General features: G+C 35.3%; 1 protein-coding gene across 4 annotated transcripts in view; it reads right to left on the bottom strand.

Annotated features, from left to right (window-relative positions):
* Positions 1-24695, bottom strand: part of ADGRV1 (adhesion G protein-coupled receptor V1) — a 317136-nt gene that overhangs the window by 164894 nt on the left and 127547 nt on the right. For all 4 annotated transcript variants that reach the window (XM_054688237.1, XM_037529850.1, XM_054688238.1 and 1 more), the window contains 11 exons: positions 20159-20421; positions 18405-18580; positions 17365-17489; positions 16048-16205; positions 15816-15962; positions 14755-14862; positions 11854-12118; positions 11006-11128; positions 3819-4041; positions 3325-3529; positions 1108-1254 (listed from right to left, as the gene is read on the bottom strand). In XM_054688237.1, coding sequence (XP_054544212.1) covers positions 1108-1254; positions 3325-3529; positions 3819-4041; positions 11006-11128; positions 11854-12118; positions 14755-14862; positions 15816-15962; positions 16048-16205; positions 17365-17489; positions 18405-18580; positions 20159-20421 — 1940 coding nt within the window. The remainder of the gene's footprint in view (positions 1-1107; positions 1255-3324; positions 3530-3818; positions 4042-11005; positions 11129-11853; positions 12119-14754; positions 14863-15815; positions 15963-16047; positions 16206-17364; positions 17490-18404; positions 18581-20158; positions 20422-24695) is intronic.

Below are 24695 nucleotides of genomic sequence, written 5' to 3'. Positions count from 1 at the left end.
TGGTTGCTTGCATATTCAATACAATAAAAATTGCAAAATATTCTTAAAATAATAAATCATCTTTCAAATGATTCAGAAACCTATAAATGATGGCGCCTAATAGGGACTCGGTTTTTTTTTTTTTTTTTTTTTTGGGAGACAATTCCATGAGAGGTCTTTTAAAATAATTCCTCAGAGATACATTTTATTTAATCTGTGAAATTCAAGACAATGAAATGATCCATTTTAACCATAAGGAACTAAAGGATCATTTAACTCCTTTAACTCTATCAAGCAAGTGACTTACTTCTTTGACTTACTCTGATTCCATCACTGTCCTCTAACAGTACATAATATCAGTCTCTCCCCAGATCCCTTTGCTGGCTCATCCATTCCCTAGCTACTGGGAATAACAATTTGAGTTTCTCACTGGATATCCCCCTCAACTTCAGTAAGCCATTTTACACAAGGTTCTGTGTGACTTAAAGAATGGCCAGAAGTCAAGGATACATAAAACAATCTCTCAGTCCTACTGTCACAACTGCAAACAGCTCCTAAGGATTCCAGTTCAGCTCTAGAATTACTTCAAAGGCTCAGCCTTAGGAGCAATTGCCTGCAAGATAACTTCACCCTCTGCACATTCTTGCATACCTCACATTCTTACAGGCATATCTCCTTTAACAGATTTTGCCCATGTCTCTGAATCTCAGAATCTATTTACCAGAAACTTATTCAACAACTCTGGTCCACTTTTTCATACATCTGGTTATTTCACACAGACTTTCTCCCTATTTACATTTTACCTAAATCTTGAAGCCATGTTTCCATCCCCAATTTGATTGGCTTTATCTTCTGAGAATAGAATACATCAACAATTTGGCCAATGGACATAGTGAACCTTGAAAGGGATGACATTTTTTACAGGTAATTTTGGTTTTATAGAAAAAAGGACAATAACCAGAACAATAAAACTAACCTTAAATTGTATCCCTCTCTACGGTGGTTAATGTGAATCCAGTGTTGACATGGTCAAACTCAAACACTTCATCCACAAGGCAGGGTTTGGTCCCATGCCTCAACAGTAACCATAATTTAAAAGTGACTCCTATAATTTTGTAAATTACATACCACTCCTGAGGTAGGAAATATATCACTAATACTTCCATCAGCTTCCCACGCTACAGTTAAACGACCATATGTTCCTTTTAAGCGTTCAACATTCAAGGTTACTAGGCTGTCTTGTTCCATTTCTTCCACTTGCTTATATAATGAATTCTGAAAAATAAACAGAAGTCACAGGGGTTATCTCAAAATTACCTTAGTGACTTTTATTTAATGCTAACATTCATTTACAAATTTCAAAGTACTAAGCAATACAAAAATTGAAAAGCAATAGTTAAAAACCAGTAATATAGTATAGCCATTTTACTTTAGAACAGCATGTCTGAACAAGTAAAAGAGCAATTTAAAGTAAATAAAAATGTGAACTTTATAGGATTATTTTTATTGTTTCTACATTCTTTAATGAATGTGTATTATTTTTATACTTGGAAAGTATATACATTTTAAAAGTAATTACATAACATGCAAACATTTGTAAAAAAAAAAAAAAACATACTGAATTGGGAGAAGTTTCTTTCCCTGTCTAATCTCTAGAAATCTCTCTAGCTCTTTGCTTTCTTTTTATAAAATAAAGTTTGGTCTTCATGATCTTCAAGGTCCATTCAAGTATAAAGATATCCTAAGAATCGGGGTGATATTTTTGATCATTTACAAACGTTCTCTTTCTTAAATTCACATTCTATGAAATGTTGCTACAGGTTGTCAGGCTTCCACTGATGGTGTTTCATCCTTTGCTCAGTGGTTTTCATGACTATTTTACTGCCAAACATAGCTGCTTCCTTTGTGTTAGAATTCTTTACTCCCTTCTCACTATACTTCCTAGCCTCTTTGTTCCAAACTCCTTTCTACCTCTGTGTGACTATAACATTGTCCAACTAACACTTAAAACCTCTCTTGCCAACATTTAGTGAACTTTCCCTCAAAATTAATACGAAAAGTATTCCTTCTAAGAATAGGCCCTGGTTTCTCCATAGGTAACGAAGCAAGAATATGGAGTATAAAGATTTTTTTAATCTTCTCAGTAAGATTGTTCTTGTCTTTTTATTATGGTTACCTAAAAAGAGACTCCCCCATTAATTTCTTAAATTTGTGAAAGCGTCTATTTAGGACACTAATTTGAGTAGAGAGCCCATCTTATAGCAATAGGATTTGAATACACTATTTGTGTACACAGCATTTGAATACACTATTACAAATGTTACATAGTAATAAAATCTTGCTGAAGGCAATGAAACATTCTTGCAGAAAATACCTTGTTTTTAAACTATGCATACAATTTGTTTACATAAGACAATACCTTTTCAAAGAAAAGCCTCTAACTACCTACCCTCCTTTAACAAGTTAGCAAAATAAGGATTTAAAAAAAGCAATTATCTACTAGAGCTCATCTTGCCACAAGGTGGACCAAATATAATAGCCTGTTTTAAGGAATGGATTGAAGTAATCTGGGATGTTATCTATTGGCAAGAATTAAACCCACCTTTGTAGAAATGTTCTCAGTGTTTAAACCAGTTTCAGTTATATTTTCCTTACTTACAGAGTATTTCAGAGAAATATACCATAGCGTTAACTCCAGTTAAGAAACCAGGACACATTTTGTAAATAATACTGAGTGAATGGATTTTCTTTTGCTATCTGTTAAAAGAATACAAAATGTGGACATAGAGAAAGAGCTAGGAAGATCTGCATAGCTCTTCAGGAGAGAGAATCTCCATGTTACAATGCACAATACAGTTATAAACATCTCTCTCCTCCCCTCTCCACACAACAAAGACATAGTAAGACAAAGGCATATTTATATTTATTAAAGGCAATCAGACAAAGGCTTGGACAAGACACAATGTGTAATATATTTAGAATCATTTAGAATCTAACTCATTATTCTCTGGAAGTAGGGTTAAAAGTGGGCAAAGTCAACTCACAACATTTCAAATTTAATCCTATGAAAGGATCAAACCCCACCTCCCCCCCCGCCCCCCCCACACACAAAAATGGTTTAGGAAAAATTGACTTAGAAGGTCCAATGTACAAGACTCTAAACTGAAGACATTAGTAGAATTCCCTTTAGAATACAGAATAGGGTGTGAAAGGAGAGAGGGTGCAAAAGGGAAAGGAGAGAGGTTTAAGATACTCAAAGTATGATCAATCAGTACTGATAACAGACAGAAAAATACAATGAATAAGTCATTCTGCATGTAAGTGCAGAATCCCTAGTTTCATTACCTGAGCAAATCCAACAATTCCATATGCATCATCATTAGACAGAATAGTTATGTTTACATAACCATTAATACCAATCTCTGCTCCTCCTTTGGGATTTTTCAGCTGAACTCTGAAGGATTCTTCTTCCTCTGGAATTGTATCATCAAGGAGATTTATTGCTATTACAGCTTCTCTGTCACCAGGTTCAAATATCAGTTCACCTGAACTAGCATAAGATATATAAATAAAGTCAGCTATAACAAATTAAAAGACATATACATAGACTACTCATAAACTCTCATACCATTAATATTAAAATTTGCAAAAATCACATTTCATAAATAAAATTTTAACCAAAAAATGTTCATGTAATATTGAAGGAAATATGAATAAACAAACTTCTAGCTTATAAATACCTCTTCTATTTTTCAGTTCATAACTAAAGACTTAGAAATTAAACACCATAGAAAATGATGGCAAGCATGAAGACATTCATGATAAAATATTAAACCTACCTAGGAATGAAGTCAGAGTGGCTTGAGATGTAGGCCAGCTCATATAGGTATGAATGGGTGTCTCCCACTAGAGCAATTAAATTCTTGCTTGAATTAAGGGATTTTACTGCAACAAAAACTGCATCATGAGCAGAAGGTGCTTCCAGAATAAAAGAGAATTGATTCAGCTTTGAATTCCAGCAGTAAAGAGCAGAAACAGCTTGGCCAATGAGAAGTAAGTGGACTGCAAGAAGGAAAGAAAAGGAAGCTGGAGTAAAACCAAATTGCATCTCATATGCTCCTTCCCTGGGCACCAGAGCAAAACCTTTCTTTTTTTCTTTTTTCTTTTTTTTATTTTTATATTCCCCATACAATTGCAACCCCCTTATTTTGATCCCAATCCCTCCTCCCCCCGCCCCCACCATAGTGTGCCTCGGGCTCATAGTTGTTTGTTGATTTTGATTTTTTCTTTCTTATAGTCATTCTTTTTCCTGGTCCCTTATTTAGGTTTTCTAGATTCCTGCTATGAGTGAGACCATCAGGTATTTTTCTTTTTCTTATTCTTTCTGGCTTATTTTGCTGAGCATGATCCCTTCCAGCTCCATCCATGTCGCAGAGCAAAACCTTTCTATAACCAAAATTGCTTTTAGATTTCTGAAGTAACTAAATATGACTCAAGTTCTAAAATATCTGAAATTGTATTTTTTAAATGCTATATAGATTGATCAAATCAGACACACAACATACCCACTTCTACTTAATAAGAAAAGAAGTCACCAGTGTAAAATCCAAATGCATATTAAACACTTTGTTCTCATCTCAATGTTTGTCAATTAGACAGCACAGGATAGTTTTATAAATGAAAATGTTTCACTTTTGTATTTTCCTTTCCAGTCACCATCCATTTGATTCATAATGACATAGTAATAGGCTAAATCCAAAATAAAATCTTATTAAAAGACTTAATACTATTTTATAGTATTACAGTTTTATAGGTTGCTACATTACATTCAACTTTATCATTTTTATGCTATTTAATCATCTATAGGGTTGATCTTCAAATACATAAGCTGTCCACATTGGGTACTTACTGCTGTTTTATAATTAATATTTTAATATAGAGACAAAGTTCTTTAATAATTTTTACTTAATAAATTGCAAAAGGCCATTAACCAAAGAGTTTGAATACATTTATGATTATTGGAGTATAGTTTGAAATGTTATTAAGGAATCATGCTCTTAATAGTTCAAAGCAATGGCATATATTTGTATCTATAGAAATTAGAGGGAAAGGAGGCTTATTACATTGTATTTGCCGCAAGGTAAGCTTCAGACTTAAAACTGAGGAAAAAAGTGAGAAACCATAGAGGAACAAGCACAAACTCCAGTACCTAAGGAAAATCATTGGAATATAAAGATAATGATAGGTAATACATATTTTAAAAAATGGAACCATGTCTGGGTTAAAACCCCAATAGGAACACAGTTAAGGATCTGGCCTCCAACATATCCAAGTACTTCTGGAATGTCTAGAAGCTTCCACTACTGAAAAGAAATTGAAATTCACTTTGGTGAGCCAAAGAACACCCACCAATCACCACATGGCAAATGCTCCACTAATCAGAACTGTACTAACTGAAAACCTGATTCACATAAAACCAACTGGAGTGTGAATTAGCCAATCTGTGTATACAAACTCTCCCCACCACAAGCAGTTCCTATATTCTGTTCAAGTCCTTGGGTCTGTCTTTAGAGCTGCAGTCCTAAAGTCCTTAATAAATGCTTTCCTTTGCTGTAACTCAACCGGGCTAGGTTTCTTGATCAACATAACCAAATAAGATTAATTCAGTAGTAAAACAGCACGTGAAACTAGAAACCCTGAGTTTCTTCCAAAATTTTAGTCCATAGGTTACAATGGAAAATCCCATTCCTTACTCTTACATTCCAAGAACTACAGATCATGTTTACTTATAGTAATTAAAGTACTATCACAGCTTATGAATTGTTACAACAAAAGGTAAAATTCAAGAAAGGTGCTATTGTGAAAACACCTGAATTTTTAAAAAAATCAAATGCTTTTCATAAAACTGAAAAACTGGGAACATTTAGTACAGAGGAAACTCTTGAGATGGATCTTAACATCTCTCAAGTTTAACTGATGCTATAGTCTTGAACAAAATTGTATTCTACCTATCATTATGTACTTTAATCCTTGGAGATAATACCCTGTTTACATTCTGGAAATCTGATTATATGAAAAGGCGGCATATGAATAGATATTTAGAGCAGGAAATGTAAGGACTCAAATCCGTATATATGTATACAGAAAGTAGTTTTTATTTGTTTTTTTGATTTTTGTTTTTTTTTTGTTTTTTGTTTTTGTTTTGTTTTGTTTCAGAAAATAGGTCATGAAATTGGGTCAAGGAATTCATCAGGAAAAAGATCCTTAAATCTCTATTCTGGGGAATAAGATATTAACTAGTACTGATTATAAAATTCTCTTCCATCTAACAAAACTTATTAAAAGAATCCAAAAGGAAGACAACTAGATGAGCTTAGTTTAGGAGTGAATGCAGATAAAGTTTCAGGACTAAGCATTAGAGAAAGTATTTCTAATATTTACATATCTGGAATATAAAAAGGAAAAACTAAGAGAAGTCAGAGAGTACTGCCTGGAAAGCAGGAGACAGCTGCGTTCCAGAATCGGAGATACAGTGAAGATTCTGAGAAAAGTTTGAGATACAGCGTATCTGATCCACAGGGTATTATAGAAAGATTTGGAGGAGTTAGTACAGGTAAGATCTGACATCTGTTCTGGAATTTAGGGCTCATATGGTCTACAGTATGTACAAACCTATGGAGATAGAGGATTTTTTTTAATGCGATGGACTTCTTATAACTAAACATAGATGAAGAGAGTGCTCAGCTTAGTCCAAAAGATTTCCCAAGGATATGATTCCCAAAAGTAGTATTTTTGGTGAAGCTGAGAGTATGGGGAATGAGGGAGGGAGTAATATCTTTCTAACAGCATACAGGGCTTTGAAAATTCAATCAGTTAAGTAAGGAGCTGGAACAGGACTTAGGGCATAATAAACATCCAGCAAATGTCAGCTACAGATTTCTGTATTTTTTGACTCCTTATCCATATATTCCCTGCCATCTGACCTTTAGAAAGTCGAATTCAGCATAACTTGTTTGGCAGAACCTACTTATCCCACTATGTAGTCTCTCTCAAGGCAATTTCCTCTGTCTGTTGTACAAATGCCCTCTGTTTGTATGAACCTCCAATGCATATCTGCAGCTAGGTATCTCATCTAACCTCCAAATAGTAGTACTTAATATCTGCACATGAATTACACAAAGATATCTCCAATTATAACTGCAAACACTCATTATCTCTGTCCTCTAAGTCTTGATCTTCCCTGGTGATCACCATCCCAGTTATGGGACTACCAGCCATCTGTTCTAAGCAGTCTCATCCTTAACATTCTCTCTCTCTCATCTACCTGGATCATTGAATCTATTATCAATTCTTTTGAACTTTGTTTGGGAGACAGCTTCTGAATTAATTGACTTCACTACTCCTTTGATTTTCTACTTCCATCATCTACAGCTTTTCAAACTCTACCGTCTTAACATCTTTAGTCTGAAATGTGACGTGTACCTCCAATTTGTCCTCACACATCTTCTCTTACCAGTATCCTCTCCACGGCAGTTAAAATTCTCCTTTAAACACATACACACACACACACACACACACACACACACACACACCCTCCCCTCTTCAGTCCCTGTTCCTCTCCCCGCTCTCTCTCTTTATCCACATCATCACCTTTTCATAAAAGGCAACCCTGCTCTGAGCACAACTCTGCACATTAACTGCTACTACTCATCCTATTGTTTGCAACTAAATGACTCTTCCTGAAGGAAATTTTCTGGGTATCCATTAGTCCCAGTCAAGTCTTCTCCATTCTGTGTGATGAGAGTACTTTATTACATTCTTTTATAAGAGCTATCTCTTGTGGCTAGAAAAGTGCTTATGTGATTGTATATATTGTCTCTTCCCTACTACATGTCAAGCTTCTTCAGGAGAGATTATATATCAGATTTTGCTTATCCTTGTTTCCTCAAGGTTTACCACCAGTTTAGCATATAATTGGCTCTAAAAAATATCTGTTAAATAATAATGGAGACAAGAGGAAGATAAATTCATATGTCCTGTAGTCTTTGTCAAATCATTCTTCCTCTCCCATTAAAAGAATTCAGTCACCACCCAATAATCTCTGTCAAGTCATTACCAGAATATGTAATCCTCATAGTCAGGTCTCCAATCTAATACTTTTAATAAAATATTTGACATATTCAAAATAAGAAAGTCCTTGAATATTATTTAATGCATAATTTCAGCTTTCAGGGGATCTATAATAAGCATCCTAAATAATTACCTATAATTTTTTCATACTTCTACAACCTCAAGTCACAGAAACAAAAGAAATAAAGAGACCTCACAATAGGTCCCTTAACAAGCTGCTGGCAGAATTTTTCACAAATTATTTTAGAAAGTGTGCCTATTCTATTTTTTAAAAATCTTTAAAGGAAATTCTATAACTTCAATTAATGGCCCATTCAGGCAGCACTCATCATCCTTAAAAACATTCATTAGGCAACTATTTTGAATCATAATGAATTACTGAGAGTCAGTCCACTAGAAACTTGCAGTAGGAGAAGCAAAAATGATAAAGGAACAAAATTAAAGCACAAGTAGACAAAAACTAAACAAACACATGATGAAAATCCACATACTTTTTTCAGCAAGCCAATTGTTGAGTGAATAAGAAAGTTACTCAAGTTGCATTTCCTACATAGTATAATATTAAAGATCTATGGGCTGCCAGAGTAAGAACAAAGAAAAAGTAAATGACAAGATGAGCAGAACAATAACAGACAGAGAGCCCTAACAACAGAGGGATCTGGTGTGGAAGTCAAAAGGATTTAAGTGTCCAGACGGGAGATGACTGGGGTCTGGGAGAACATATATGGACACAGGGCTGAGGAGGAAGGAGGGGTACACATGGAAATAACATACAATGAGATAAACGATCTGATTCCTATTCAGCAAAGTGACAAAAGGGAACAGTACCTAGAGGCTTCAATGGCAGAGGAAGCAGCAGTCTGGCACCAGAGAAAAAGCATAATAGAGCCTATATTTGTGTTATCTCCTGCATTTTCTTAAAATCATTTACTTTGCATATTTTAACTTCCATGAGTTCAACTAGACCCAAATATTGTCTCCCAAATCCAATTTCTTATCTTCTGCTAATGTCAGCTCCACACACTCCTAGCCTGGGCCATTGCAAGCTACTGCACCCAAGGATACTACATGCCAGAGTTGCTGGGGGTGGTGGGTGTTGTAAAACGTGCCTTTGATCATCACTTGCCTTTGAAATGCCTTCAAGTATTTCTCTGTCTCAATAATGCTCAGAGTTCAGGGATCTCCAGGAGTCCTTGAGATCCTTTAAGAGTGCCTGGGAGGTCAAAACTATTTTTATAATGGTACTAGATATTGTTTATCTACTTCACTCTCTTTCCTGAGTGCACTGTAGGATTTTCCAAGGCTGTATGACTAATATTAGCGCAATAGGCTGACTAGAGATGCAGACATAAGAGTTCACATTCTGTTTATTAAACCAGACATTGAAGAGATTCAAAACAAACAAACAAACAAACAAAAAAAGCAATACCACTCTTTTTCAAAGGTTTTGTTTGGGAAAAGTTTCTTTTCCAAATAACAGATATGTCATTTAGGTTCACAACATTTATTACTTCCACAATATTTATTACTTTAGTGAATAAATCTCTTTAAAATTTCTGTTTTAATTTCCAATAAACATCAACAGATTTTATCCAATCAAACAAAAGTTCTTCAAGGTCATCAGATCTTTAAAGGGTAATAAGTGCCTATGACCAAACTGTAAACCACTGGACCATCTGTAACACAGTTCAAATTCTGGCTTGACATTATAGGCCCTCTTGTTTAGATTCTACTATGTGTTTCTAACCTTACCACCACCACCACATCCTGAGTCAAATTCTCTGACCCTACCACTCTAGTCTGTGCATTGCACCCTCAATGTCATAGGGACTTCTGTCTTTCTCTTGAACTCATACCTTTCCCCTTGCTCACAATATTTCCTACCTATCCTACCAGGTGCCGTTCAAGCCCCATCCTGGACTCTTACCCAATTCTACAATCACACTACAAATGGTATTAGTCCTTTACCTTAAATCACTAACTTAGTATTTTTCTTCTTTCTCCAATCTCCTTTAAAGATGAGGAATTCTTCACAATTTTAAATAATGACTCATATAATATCTAATTAGTAACTGCTGCTTCTCAATTCATACAGAATTGCTGTGTCTCAACTTATTAGTGGGACCTTGGTTCATCAAGACTCAAGTGCTGAGTCCCATCAGCTTGATTTCCAAGTCCCTCTGGGCACCTGGACAGGAGACACGCTGGCTCATTGAGCATGGCCCTGTCCTCTTCACAACTGCTTTGGGACATAGTCCCATAGTCTCATCATGCCAAAAGCCCTTAGCTTCTTAATTTATTATCACTGGCACAACCAAGATGTTTCTTAACAAACTTAAAATAATCCTATAGCTTCCCAACAGCATTGCCCCTTGGGTTCTCACTAAGACTTTTTTCTAAAACCACTGTGAATAAAAATAATGTTGTATTTCTGATTTGTGGATTAAAGTGAAGAGGACCAAGCAAAGATTTCAGACTGCACTAGAAGCTTATGAGAGAGAATGAGGTGACATTTCTCAGGATTATTTTCTGCCTTTTTAACAGTTTTTAAATGCAGATTCTGTTATACCCTTATGAATGCTTCCGTATTTAATAAATATGTATATGATGTCATTCTCCAAACAAAAGAAATTACTTTTCTTTCTTGATCCTTCACTAGTATTTCACCCCATATATTAGCCATTGTGATTATTCTAAAGCACGATGCCCAGTTAAAAAGTGTTAGTTCTTCTGAAATTCTAGGATTTCTGGACATGTTATAAAAATCATGATTGTATATCCTTATTAAAATACCCAGTATCTGACAATGTGCCATTACATCTTACTCAATGATGTTGCAATCATTCTATCTTTCCATGATGTCTTTAGGATAGCTGAGCAGTCAAAAATCCCTTACCTATTCCTGAGGCTGGTGTGAAGGAATGAATCCTGTTAACATTAGTGTAGTCCAAGGATTGAAAATATCTGAAAGAAGACTGTCCTCTCTCCCAGATGAAAATATCAGTTGAATTTTGGTCACCTATAATAATAGAATAAAAGTCAAATCTGAAGGCAAAACTTAAGGGAAAAATGACCAAAATGACAGTAAAACTATAATAAAATATTAAATTACCAAAAAAAAATAGTAGTACATCCTCAGAATTCATTTTGTTAAACAAATAGCACTTACAAGGGAACACTTAAAAAGCTTTTTGCATTTACCACATGAAGTATGTACACTTACTTCATGGTTAGTCACCAACTGTGATCTGATATTAAAGAACAAACAATGGTAAATATTCTGTTTTTTTGGGAATGCTGAAATTTTATCTACTAAAATTTCACTAAGCAGAACAGAGCATATTTATATTTAGAGAACAATTTGAAAGAGCCTTATCAAAAATTACTAAAAATATTCTTTATTACTACTGTAAATTATCCATAGCACCCCCAAGGACAATCATATAAAAAGTTACCTTTTTGTGTTGTGGGCATAAGGTCTTCATAGATATTTCCACTTTACCTACCCCCAACTTTACTTAATATAGCTTTGAAGTAGTAGTTCAGAACACTTAAAGATTATGACCATAAATTATATTTTATTTTGATATCCACTTGAGGTAAGTTGACACATAGCCATGAAGAAATATTCTATGTACATTATCTTAAAAAGTATTATAACATTCATAAATAGAATATACTATATGAATGGTATATAATTTTAGTAATAACTATTTACACATTAAAAATACTACCTCTTCTCACCTAGAAAGATAGCTCTGGCAAAAATTAAGTAAATATCATCTCCTGAAGTCAAGGCCTCAACTTGGGTTGTCCCACTGGTCGGAACTTGTTGAAAACTTATAAACTCACTGCCAGACCATCTGAGTACCAGGGAATTTGGCCTGGCATCAGTCTGGGAAATGGCTAGAAATACAGCACCTCCTCTGGTGAACAAGGCCATGCTTAGCACACCTCGGACAGGGAGTGTCTGATGCAGCACAAAGCTGCTTCCATCCCATCTGAAGACCTGCAGGGAATGTTCAGATACAAAACCTTCATGATGTGGAATTTAGTATTTGTAAGAATTTACTCAATTATCATGTTTACTTTTCTTGACCCTTTTCTTAAGAGAATATTTTCATAAATAAACAACAAAACTGATGGTCTCACTGTCTTCTCCATAGTGTGTGTGTGTGTGTGTGTGTGTGTGTGTGTGTAAGAGAGAGAGAGAGAGAGAGAGAGAGAACACATTTAGAGTAAAATGAAAATAAATCCGTTCAAATATATCTTGGAAGGGGACAGTAACAGAAAGAAAAAGAGAAAACCAAAAGCAGGAAGGAATTCATTCAAATACAAAAAATACAGAACTGGAAAAGAAATTTTCTATTGTAATATTACTCACTAATCAAGCAAAGAATATAAAGAGAAACGCCTCAACCTTTTAGTCCTGAAGGTGGCAATGCATGCAAGGTTTCAGCATGAGAGTTCATATATTTAAAATTAAAAGAAAATCCCAAATTTAACTAGTTTCTTACACAATCTGGTCAATTTTAAAAGAATTACATTTATTCAGTCAACAACTGGCCAACTTAATATTATACTAGAATGTCTGGATAGATAGGCTCCTCCATATTAATGTTATTAACTAGTAGGAAAGTGCAAATAATAAATACATCAGTAACTAAATGCATGATTTTTAAATTGAGACAAGCACTGAGGATTGAGAGCACTGTGAGGATAGTGTGATAGAGAATTACAGGTCTAAGAGAGAAATCAAGTTAGAAAGAACATGATAAAAGTGTCTGCCATGATATAATTTTTCTGTCTATGGCAGAAAAATCTGAAGACTGGTCTGACTGGAAGGCAGCTGACAGCACTGGTGAAACAAAGAAAGTAAGATTGAAGAGATAATATCATGAAGTATCTTTCACTAGGGTGACCATATAATCTATCACGGGATCCTTTTACATAACAACAATTGTACCAGGACAATAATATCTAGACAACAGTACTGTGCTGGGCAATTAAGGACACATGGGTACTCTATGTCCTTAACATGGGTATACATCCATATTAAGTAATTTAGAATTTATTGATGTGGAATTGGGAATCATTGGATAGTTTTTAAATAAGGAGCAACATGAATCAATATATTTAAAAGATTAGCTACCCAAAGGAGAAGGGATTAGAGGTCAGAGAGGTCTACTCCAATAGTACAGATAAGAAAAGATGGGGACCTGTAAGGAGGGAATAGTAAAGATGGAAAGAAATATCTGTACTCCGTATTACTGGCAGATAGAGTAAAAAACACCTAATAATTATTAGATGTGAGTGAATAAAAAGGAGTAGCAGAAAGACCTGATGTTCTATTTAAGAAACTGCATTGATGGTGTTATTTCATGAGATTAAAGCAGTAACTGAAAAAAATTTCATAGAGAAAATTGGGACTTCTGTTTGGGACATGTTAAATCTTAGACACTTAAAATAGATTTCAGTGGAGATACAAATAGGCAGTTAGAGATATAAATCTGGATTACAAAGGAAAGACTATGGATAAATTTGGAAGACAACCTATAGCTGACATTTAAAGCCAAAAAGTACCCAGAGTGAGTGAAGAGAAAAGAAATCTGAACTAAAATTAAAACTAAGAAGTCCAAGTTATCAGTTTGGGAAAAGGAAGAAGAACTAACAATTGAGACTGAGAAGGATAACAGAGATAGAAGAAAAACCTGTGAGCCATCTTCACTTCTTAGAAGTCAATCAAATTTCTCTTAGAAATCAAGAGGTGATTTAAATTTGATGATGAGATGACTCAATGCTGATGGGAAATTACAAAAGATGACAGAAAACCAGCCAGTGGTTCTGATGACTCAGTTGTCATCAGTACCCATGAGGAAATAAAAACAAAGCAAGAAGAAATTCTTTTAAGATATCTTACTATAGCAAGGAGAAAAATGAAACAGTAGAGGAGGATGAGATCTAGAGAGCAATTTCTTTTAAGCTTGGCTAGCCTGCATTTATGCTAATTGTAATAATAATATAAAAATATGTTAGTGATACAGGACACAGACTATCTCAACCTTATGAAGGCAAGAGAGTCACTATGTGAGGAACCAGCTTTCACAGAAGAAATGCTTCCTCCTTTGTAACAGGAGGGAGGAATAAGACAAGGTTTCTGAATTTGGTCCTAGCAAAGTAAGTAATATCCTACCCGGTAGCTTTCATTGCAACCAAGTTATTAGCTGGAAGTGAGAAGATGAGATGCAGGCATGGAAGCCTGAAGAATGACAAAAATTGTTAAATAAACATTACTGGGATTATAAGATACAGTTTACTGCAGAAATGAGAATCTCTGGACTGATGTTGACTGGTAATAAATTTTCAGTGAGACCATCCATTCAGTATGATTTTTCTCCATGTTTTCAAACACAATTATATTCTGATAAAACGTTCACGCTAAAGATTACATGTGCACTGGCTTTTGAAGACAATACAATATTTATAATTCTACTGCTTAAAATCAACTGTGACTAATCAAATTCTACATCACACTGTACCACCATCAAATTAGTTTTCTTTTATACTAAGCCAACAGACCATGCCTTTGATGAGTTTCTATTTATAGTATTAGAAAGAAAAAAAAGCATTTTAAAAGAATCAAACCTGAGTTAATTCAGAATCTTCTCTTTGACTGGCAACGATTAAGTAACCTTGACCATCTGAAGTAAAATATCTTACTTGAGAACTTTCTGAAATAATGATCGTTTGCACCTGTAAGGAAGACAGAGCAATGGGGACAATTTGTTTTTGTTTTTGTTTTTTTTTTAATAGAGGCATGTTTTATTTATTTGTTTGTTTGTTTGTTTGTTTGTTTGTTTATACACACACTGGGTACAGTCAGAAGCGCGGGAGGGTGAGAGAATTCACCAGAGCCAGAGTGGGGAGCAGAGCAGGCAGAAGGACCGAAGTACACTGCTGAGGGGAGCAGCGGGCGGCAGGAAAGGTCTGCACGCCATGTGGGACCCTCCTCCGGTGGCCGGGGAGCAGCCAGGGATCGAACCGGCGCCGCAGAGGCCGCGGGCAGCTTCGCAACCCAGCGCTCAACCGCTGGGCCACAGGGGAGGCCCGACAATTTGTTTTTTTAAGATTTATTTATTTATACAAGAGCTAGGCTACAGGCCAAAGACACGGAAGGGTGAGAGGATTCACCAAAGAGAGAGCGGGGAACAGAGCTGGCAGACTGACTGAAATACACCGCTGAGGGGAGCAGTGGGTGAGACAGGCGAGGTCTGCCACCCCATGTGGGTTGCTCCCTGGCCGGCCGGGAATCGAACCGGTGCTGCAGAGGCTGCAGACAGCTTCACAGCACTGCTCTCAACCCCCTGCACTACTGGGGAGGCCCAGGGGAAATTTTTAAAAGAAAATTTAACTAAGAAAGGTTCTGATTACAAAAATAACAGTAATATCACAATAACAAAACAAACTAGCATTTGAAGGTCAAAACTTGAAAACTCATTCTGATCCTTTGATATGCACATGTAGGTGTAATTTAAAGATAGACAAAAATATTCCTGGATCAAGACATCTTACTAAAATGTGTATCAACTTGAAAAAAAAGTCCGTCCATTTGTACATTAACATAGAACACACATTATCTGCCACTTAGATCTTACAAATCTGTTTTTTTTTTTTAAGTAATCTATTAATAAGTGAAGTTTCTTTACCAGCAGTAATTTGAGTCCAGAGGTGAATGTATACACACTGTTAACAGAAGGTTTTTGTTTATTTCTTTCTTCATGAGTAATCACAAGGTAGGGAGAAGGACCAATATTAAAGGCCTCACAAGTTTTAGGATTTTTTATATTTAAATCCTGGGGAAAAAAGAAGAAGAAAAATAAATTAATGAGTATTTATACATGTACATATTACTTTGTGCACTGTAGCATAAATGTTTACCTCAAGTGGAACAAAAATCCCTTGCCATCGATAAATAGTAGAAGATAATTTTCTTAACATAACACCATATGTTGAATCTTCCAAAGTAAAGAAACACCAACCGGAAGCTGATGTATCCAAAAAACTTTGAAATATGGAAAATACAACATCTGTTCCCTCTGAAAGACAAACATGATTAATCAGGTTGTAATTCCTTCTACATTTATTGTTTAAACAGTGAGACCACTGACTTTGTTAGTAGAAATAAAGATCTATCCATGATGTGTGTGTATGAGAAATAAATAAGAATTTGTTAGTACTCAGCACTATTTCCAGTTTTCAAAAAATTTTTGTAAATACTAAATGCATATTTTAAAGGGAAATATGCCAAGTATGATTTTTATCAACTTTCAAAAAGATGATATAAAAATATCTAAGAAATTTTTAAATAATGACCATCTTTTACAGAAACATGTTAAATATCAGTTTTCAAATCTTGCACTATTAATTTGAAACTATGACCATCCAATTTCCTATTTTCCATGTCACTTCTTTTAAGGATGCCAAAATAGGTCCTCCCTCATGGCTCAGAGGTTAAAGCCAGTGCTTTCAAGTTATGGGCAGCCACTGCAGAATGAGTTTGATCCTAGGCCAGGGAGTTAGCCCACATGGAGAGGCAGACCTCTCCTATCTTGCCCACTGCTCCCCTCAGTAGTAGGTCTGCCTGTTCTGCTCTCCACTGTCTCTGGTGAATCTTATCATCCCCCGCACCTGTGGCCTACACCCCAGTTCTTATATGCATAAATAAAAATAAATCTTTAAAAAAAAAAGAATGCCAAAACAGACTCACATGTCTTAAAACTCTGTATTCTCTCTATATATTTATTACATCATCCTTCATTTTTTGATCATACAATTGTATGGCTCCAGACTTCTGCCTTAAGTTTCTTACTTCCTCCCGCTTGTTCCTCTAACCCAGCTCTGTGTAATCAACTTCATTCATTTGTTCTTAGTTCAAACTTTGCTATCCAGGGAAGCATTCCCTCAGGTCCTCACAACACTTAGAATTTCCATTTTAAAACATTTGCTATACTTTAAACTATACATTGATTTTTTGTCCTCATTTCTGTTGTCCCTTAAATTCTAAGCCCCATGAATTCAGTATCATGCCTGACAGGTGAAAGCCACTCAGTATTGGTGAATACAATAAAGGAATCAGAGGTCTGTTCTCCATTTTCAACAGCTTCATAGAATATAATTCATGGGGGGAAATGTACATCTTAAACATGCAATCTTTCTTGGTTATAGAATTTTGTTCTCATAAGAAACTAAACATACTCATGCCAAATGCTGTTTCAGATATTGTCTCCCACTCCACACTCACAGCTAAATCAATGCCATTAATACGGGATACGTTCAAATACACAGTTCTGTTGGCTTCTTCAATATCTACAGAGGTGGCTCTAAAAGATATAAATGGATTTTGAAAAGCAGAGAAAAATAATTTTTATATATTAAAATATATATTACATTACTAGTATACATTTAATACTCTTAAGTGTACACAGGCCAAGATGAGATTGCAAATTTTATACAACAGAAAATCTAGACTATAAAGTTGAAAAATAAAACAGTGGAAGAGCGCACAATGGACTGTGGTAGAGGACTCTGGGGCTTCGATGGTGGAAAAGCTAGGGGGATCACACCTGAAAGGAGAAATCCTATATTGTGGAAAACAGACAAGCAATGTAAAAATTAAACAAAGCTCAAAAACATTCATTTATGAAATTTTTTGAAAAAGCACAAAACATAGCACATTGATACTATTATCCTAAGAAAACACTGGCTGTCAGTGACTTCAGTAACTTCACACTACATATTTTAAAAAATAAATAAACTTTCATCTAAGTTTCTTCTCACATAAACCAAAACATTTCAGAGAGAAAAAAAGTGAGTCAGGATATTCTTAGCATACTAATGAAACTAGATCTACTAGAATATTTCTAAGATACAAAACAAAGATTAGCTTCCACAAGGAGTTTTAAACTATAATCATATTTATACCTGTTTCAAGAGTCATTCATTTCATTTACACACCTACATAAAATTCACATATCTCACTTTTTATTAAAATATTGTAGGCCTTAACCTGAAATTATAAAGTGAAAAAATAAGAATTCTAACTACACCAATTTTTAGGACATAATTAGATTATGAAAGGGCATATGGCCTCCTCTCTGGACCTATCTGCTAGAGTTCATTTCAAAGATCCCCTTTAAAATATAGTACAAAGATCAATTTCCTTGTGATTTTCTTTATGCCAAAAACATTTCGTGCTTAGCATCAGAAGTGATAATATCCTTAGGAATAAATAATACCTGTTTGCAACTGCAGAGATACTGAAAAGCCCCAGAGGGGCCTGGTTTTGCAAAATGGTTATCAGAGTCTGAACATGTGCCCCTAGTCTAGCACCTCCAGTTGGATTAAACAAAGTGCAAACAAAAAGCTCATCCTTCTCTGGTTCTGTGTCCAATATGGCAGATATGTGCAGTGCCTAAAAAGAAAATGAAAAGGTCCAGTTAACTAGAATACAGTATTTCTGCAAAACATACAGAGAAATTTATAAAAAAATTTGACAACAGAATAATGTTTTAGAAAACATGACTTCTGATTTACTTTAATACCGATCCCCATAATTTAACTGTTTCAAGTTACTAAAGATTTTCAACACTATGATGTATAGTACTCAAGTATCTAAAATATATGGCATTTAAAAATAACACTGAGTTAAAAATTGTATTTGTCTTCCTTTTTTGAAGTCTTCATCCTACCTTAGCTAGGCAGCTGCAGTATTAGTCTTATTCTGGTCTGTATTAGTGTTATTAGTCTTACTCAGTGAAAAAAGCCAGTTATAGCCATTAAGACACAAATTAGAAACAATTCATTTGATTTTCAACAGAAAAATGGATAAACAAATAGCCTTTATTCAATGAGATGCTACTCAGTAATAAAAAAAAAAGAACCAACTACTGATGTGTACAACCATGCAGATCTGAAAAATTATATTGCAAAAAGAAGTCAGACACAAAATTGCACATACTGAATGACTCTATTTATGAAGCTCAAGAACCAGCAAGATGAGTCTTCAAAAAAAACCAGAATGTAGTTTCCTCCAGCAAATAAAAGAGATAAAGAGAAAATTTAGGGGTGATGGCAATAGTTCACTATCTTAATCCATGGAGATGTTAATGTGTGTACATACCTTCGAAGCAATTGGGCTATACATTTAAGGTCTGTGTGTTTTACTATTAGATACCAAAATAAAAACATATGGGTAAATGTAGTTATGTCGGTAAAAGAAAAATTTATTTAATCTAATTTGCTGTTAATTTACCTAATGAATAGAAAGGTCTTTAAACTAAAAAAGCCTTTTAGAAAATAAACCACAATGGAAAAAATGTAAGTATATAAGAAAATTAAACTAAAACTTAAAGCCCTTTTCAAAAAGAAAAAATGTGAAGGTCAAGCAATAAAAAAATCCTAAAATACTTCAAATTTGAATTCTAACTTATAGTAGCAAGAACAGAAAATTATTAAGATACAGAAATGGAGGTTCAAATCATAAATTTCTCCGAGTATAGATTACATTTATAAATAATTCCAAATCCAACATTTTTTCCTCCTATAAGCTATTCCTATCCACATAGGATACCCTGCTTCCCAAGCAGTCTGATGGATGTAAGCAGTTATATTTGCTTAACAAAAATGTGGCTAAAAGTAATGAATGTTTGCCTGGGGTTAAATATCAAAATGAATGGTTCAGTGGTTTTGCAGTTGAGAATTTAAACAATAAAATATTAAATATGTCATTTTAATATATTTAAAACTTCAACTAGCAATTCAAAATGTTTTCTCTATCATTTTCCCATCCCACTACCCTATTAACAGCACATTTTCCACTTGTACTTTATACAAACTAAATTACACAATAATACTTTCACAAAGTAATCTCACATCTTTTATCATTAAGTTAGGTATATTATTTTTCTTTCCAGAATCCAGGATGTTCCAAGAGATAATTTTGTAAATATTAAAGATAATCATTCAATGTCAGTAAAGGGTCCTACTGTACCTTGAGTCGAACACCTTCTTCTAAAACAATATAGCCTTTGGAAGGAGTCAGATCTTTAGACTCCATTGAAGAATTCACTTCTGTCACAATGAACTGAACTGTCACAGTTCCAAACAGTCCTTGGGCAGGTTCCCGAACAATATACAATACTGCAACACTCTCCTGCACATAGAGAGCTGTTGGTTCTCTTAGAAAAAAGTGTTCACTGTTGTTGAATGACAGAACTCCAGGGCCATCATCATTAGCAAGGATAGTAATTAAAGCTGTCAAAATAAAAGTATTAAAGCAATAAATGAAAATAAAATGGGTGGTGTGTGCATGTATATAAAACTACTGGGAAGGGTATATATGTATGTTTCACTCTGTACTAGGTTAACTCTTCTCTAAGTTATGTTAGAAACAAAGGGGAACAAAAAAAACAAAAAAAACACCTTTTTTTAAAGCATTCGGTAAAATTCCATGTTATAAAAATACTTAGTAAACCTTGAAATAAAAGGCAGCTTCCTCAACTGAAAAAGCATTCTCTCGTAGAAGTCAAAAGCAAATATAAAACTTAATGGCGAAACACTAGAAGCAGTGCCACTAAAGACAGAAAACAAGACAATAATGTCCATCATGACTGTTACTGTTCTACACTGTTCTGGAGCTACAAGCCAGGTAACAAGTATAAGAACTATGAAAAGGAAGAGTGTCAGAACTGTTGCTCTTTCTGGATGACATGATTGTCTTCTTAAAAAGCAAAAGAAAAAAAGCATTAGCTGAATAATTGAGTGCAAACTATATGCAGTGTAACCTTCAAAGAGCAATGGCTAATTTTTACTGCCACCAACTGGTAATATCAATAACTGAAAAAAATAGTTTAAAAATTGTTTAACCTGTATTGACTAGTTTAATTTGCACTATGAAGTTGAGTCTATTGTTCTCATTTTACAGAACCAACAATTGGAGAACAAACAGGTAATTTGATGAAGTTCACATAGTGCAAAATGGCAAGACTGGGGCACAGAGCAGGGAAATCTGCTTCAGGGCATGGTTATTAAAATGTTGTATCTCTACACATTAGCATAACTTTTTAAAACATAAGAATAAAGGGACCTCATTAATAATAGCAAAAATATTTGGAGGAATTAAAGTAAAAAATATGAAAGTCTATATGAAACCAACTAAAATGCTCATGTCTGATATGGCAAAAGCTATCAGTGCCTCATCCCTACCCCTCAGGTCCACTCCTGGTCACCTTCAGCAGTTCCATTTGTCTTTGGTTTCTCTCTACATGAGGACAGCTTCAGCTCAACATGAGTCACGCCAGAACTACTGGGGACTTAGAGCCCAAAACTGATCCTCAAACAATGAGGGGCAGCAGTTGGTAAATGAATGTCAGTTACCTTCCTTCTCACTAGAACAGTCCAGAGCTTTGTTCAGAAGCATGCCAGCAGACAGAGCCCCAGCTGCCCGTGATGGTACTGTTCATTAACAGAGCTGTTAATCAGCTTTCCTCTCTTTCTCACTACTTCATTTCTCACCATGTCTACTTCCATCTAAGTCTTTTTGCATCCTTAAAAGCAAACCCTGAGACATACTAAGGTAATGATATGAAAGATGTAAATTAATGGAAAGGCATATCATATTTCTAAATGGAAAAATACTATAATGATGTTCAGTCCATCTAAATGAATCTAAAATTTGTATTTTGCCTCTATCAAGATAGTTTTCTTTGGAACTCAATTCATTGATTGCCAAGTCCAAATGGAGGGACCACTTGAAAGAGTAAGTGAGGGGCCTCCCCGGTGGCGCAGCAGTTGAGTGCTGGGTTGCGAAGCTGCCCGCAGCCTTTGCAGCGCCGGTTCGTTCCCCGGCTGCTCCCCTGTCACCGGAGGAGGGTCCCGCATGGCGCGCAGACCTCTCCTGCCGCCCGCTGCTCCCCTCAGCAGTGTACTTCGGTCCTTCTGCCTGCTCTGCTCCCCGCTCTGGCTCTGGTGAATTCTCTCACCCTCCCGCACTTCTGACTGTACCCAGTGCATGTATAAACAAACAAACAAACAAACAAATAAATAAATAAATAAAAATGCCTCTATAAAAAAAAAAAAAAAAAAAAAGAAAGAGTAAGTGAGATGATGTAGAGAAAGAAAATAAAAAGTATTAAAAGTTAACTTTTTAAAATTGAATTTAGAACTAAAGCATGGGACGGGGATGCAGGTAAGAGGACGAAGGAAAGAAGGAAGCACGAAGGATGACGGTGGTGGACTATGGGCGATTTGGTGGCCAGTACCCTGTGGTGGTGGTGGTGGTGGTGGTGATACCTGATAGGGAGAATCCTAAAGTTACCACAATTAGAAGAATTTAAATTATTATTTAAAAAAAGTATTTGGCGGCCTCCCCAGTGGCGCAGTGGTTGAGCACTGGGTTGCAAAGCTGCCCGCGGCCTCTGCAGCACCGGTTCAATCCCCAGCTGCTCCCCGGCCACCGCAGGAGGGTTCCACATGGCGCGCAAACCTCTCCTGCCGCCCGCTGCTCCCCTCAGCAGTGTACTTCGGTCCTTCTGCCTGCTCTGCTCCCCGCTCTGGCTCTGGTGAATTCTCTCACCCTCCCATGCTTCTGACTGTATCCAGTGCTTGTATAAATAAATAAAAATAAATCTTAAAAAAAAAATTTTTTTAAATATTTGGCCTAAAAAGTAACAAAATGTAGTTTGAAGCAATGATAAATGATTCTGTAATTAGCACAACAATAGGTAAAGAGATAAAACAGAATCCAGAGGAAAAGCAGATAGCGAAAGAGGAAAAAAGTTACATTGAAAAATTAATGGCTAAAAAAACAACCAGAAAATCAATGGCTAATGGAGGCCCCATTTCCTATGTGATATTAGGGTACTGATTATATATCTAAGGTCACAAAGTTGTCCTGAATTTTACAGCAGTGAAAAAATTCATGACCCAATAATTAAATACAAATAAAAACTGAAAATATCAGAAAAAGACAATGAAATATTTTGTATGGGAACGAGCTATAGAAATAGAACTTAAAATCACACCAGGAGTTATGGTAACAGGGCATCCTACATTTCAAAACACAAACAATGTAAACCAACATTACCTCAATAAAAAGGACATTTATTAGGAATAAAGATAAGAACATATCAGAAAATATTTGGTTTTAAAATGTTCTGGTACAATAAAAGCCACTATAATAAAAGATAAAAGACACTAATAAAAGAGAAAAGATAAATTACAAGAAATTATGACACATTTAGGAAGCAAAAGATTATCTCCAAAATATGATTTCTAGAAACAAGTAAAAAATCACAAAGCAAAGAAAAGCACATGTGATATAAAGTACCTAATCACAGAGAAAACGCAAGTATCCAACTTCAAACTCACTGATAGAAAAATATGCTCTATATAACCACATATTTTTCATTCATTAGAGCTGTTGTTTTTTAAAGTGATAACAGCCAAAGAAATTTCTGGTGAGGATTTGGAGAAACAGACATACTATATGAAGTTTTGGAAACAGTATAAAAGTCCATTAATGAGGCATGGTTTAAGAAATTATCCTCTGTAAGAGAAACCCCACCGACTGGGAGAACATTTTTGCACACAACACTAATAATAAAGGACTGATCACAAAAATCTACAAAGAGCTGATGAGACTCAACAACAACAAAGAAAATAATCCAGTCAAAAAATAGGCAGAAGAGCTAGAAAGAAACTTCTCTGAAGAGGAAATGCAAATGGCCAACAAGCATATGAAAAAATGTTCAACATCACTTGTCATCAGGGAAATGCAAATCAAAACTACCATGAGATACCATCTTACACTAGTGAGAATGGCACATATTAAAAAAACTAGCAACAACAAATGTTGGCGAGGTTGTGGAGAAAAAGGAACTCTCCTGCACTGTTGGTGGGAGTGCAAACTGGTCCAACCACTGTGGAGAGCTGTGTGGAGATCTCTGGACCTACTAAACATAGAGCTCCCATATGACCCAGCAATTCCACTCCTAGGTATTTACCCAAAGGACACAGAAACATCAATTCCAAAGAGCACCTGTACCCCTATGTTTATAGCAGCACTATTTACAATAGCTAAGCTTTGGAAACAACCCAAATGCCCAAAAATAGATGACTGGATCAAGAAGATGTGGTACATATACACCATGGAATATTACTCAGCATTCAAAAAAGATAAACACATGCAATTTGCAGCAACATGGATGGAGCTGGAAGGGATCATGCTCAGCGAAAAAAGCCAGAAAGAAAAAGAAAAATACCGGATGGTCTCACTCATAGCAGGAATCTAGAAAACTTAAATAAGGGACAAGGAAAAAAAATAACTATAAGAAAGTAAAAATCAAAATCAACAAACTATGAACCAGAGACACTCTATGGGAGGTGGGGGTCGGGGAAAGGAGGGATTGGGGTCAAAATAAGGGGGTTGCAATTGTATGGGGAATATGAAAATAAAATTAAAATTAAAAAAAGAAATTATCCTCTGTAAAAGCATTTATTCTTCTGAGGCGTTTTTTATATTTTAAAGT

The sequence above is a fragment of the Talpa occidentalis genome, unplaced genomic scaffold, assembly GCF_014898055.3.
Source record: "Talpa occidentalis isolate TD23 unplaced genomic scaffold, MPIMG_talOcc4v2.1 talOcc4.6, whole genome shotgun sequence".
Classification (NCBI taxonomy): domain Eukaryota; kingdom Metazoa; phylum Chordata; class Mammalia; order Eulipotyphla; family Talpidae; genus Talpa; species Talpa occidentalis.
This window is presented reverse-complemented; position numbering and strand designations above follow the sequence as displayed.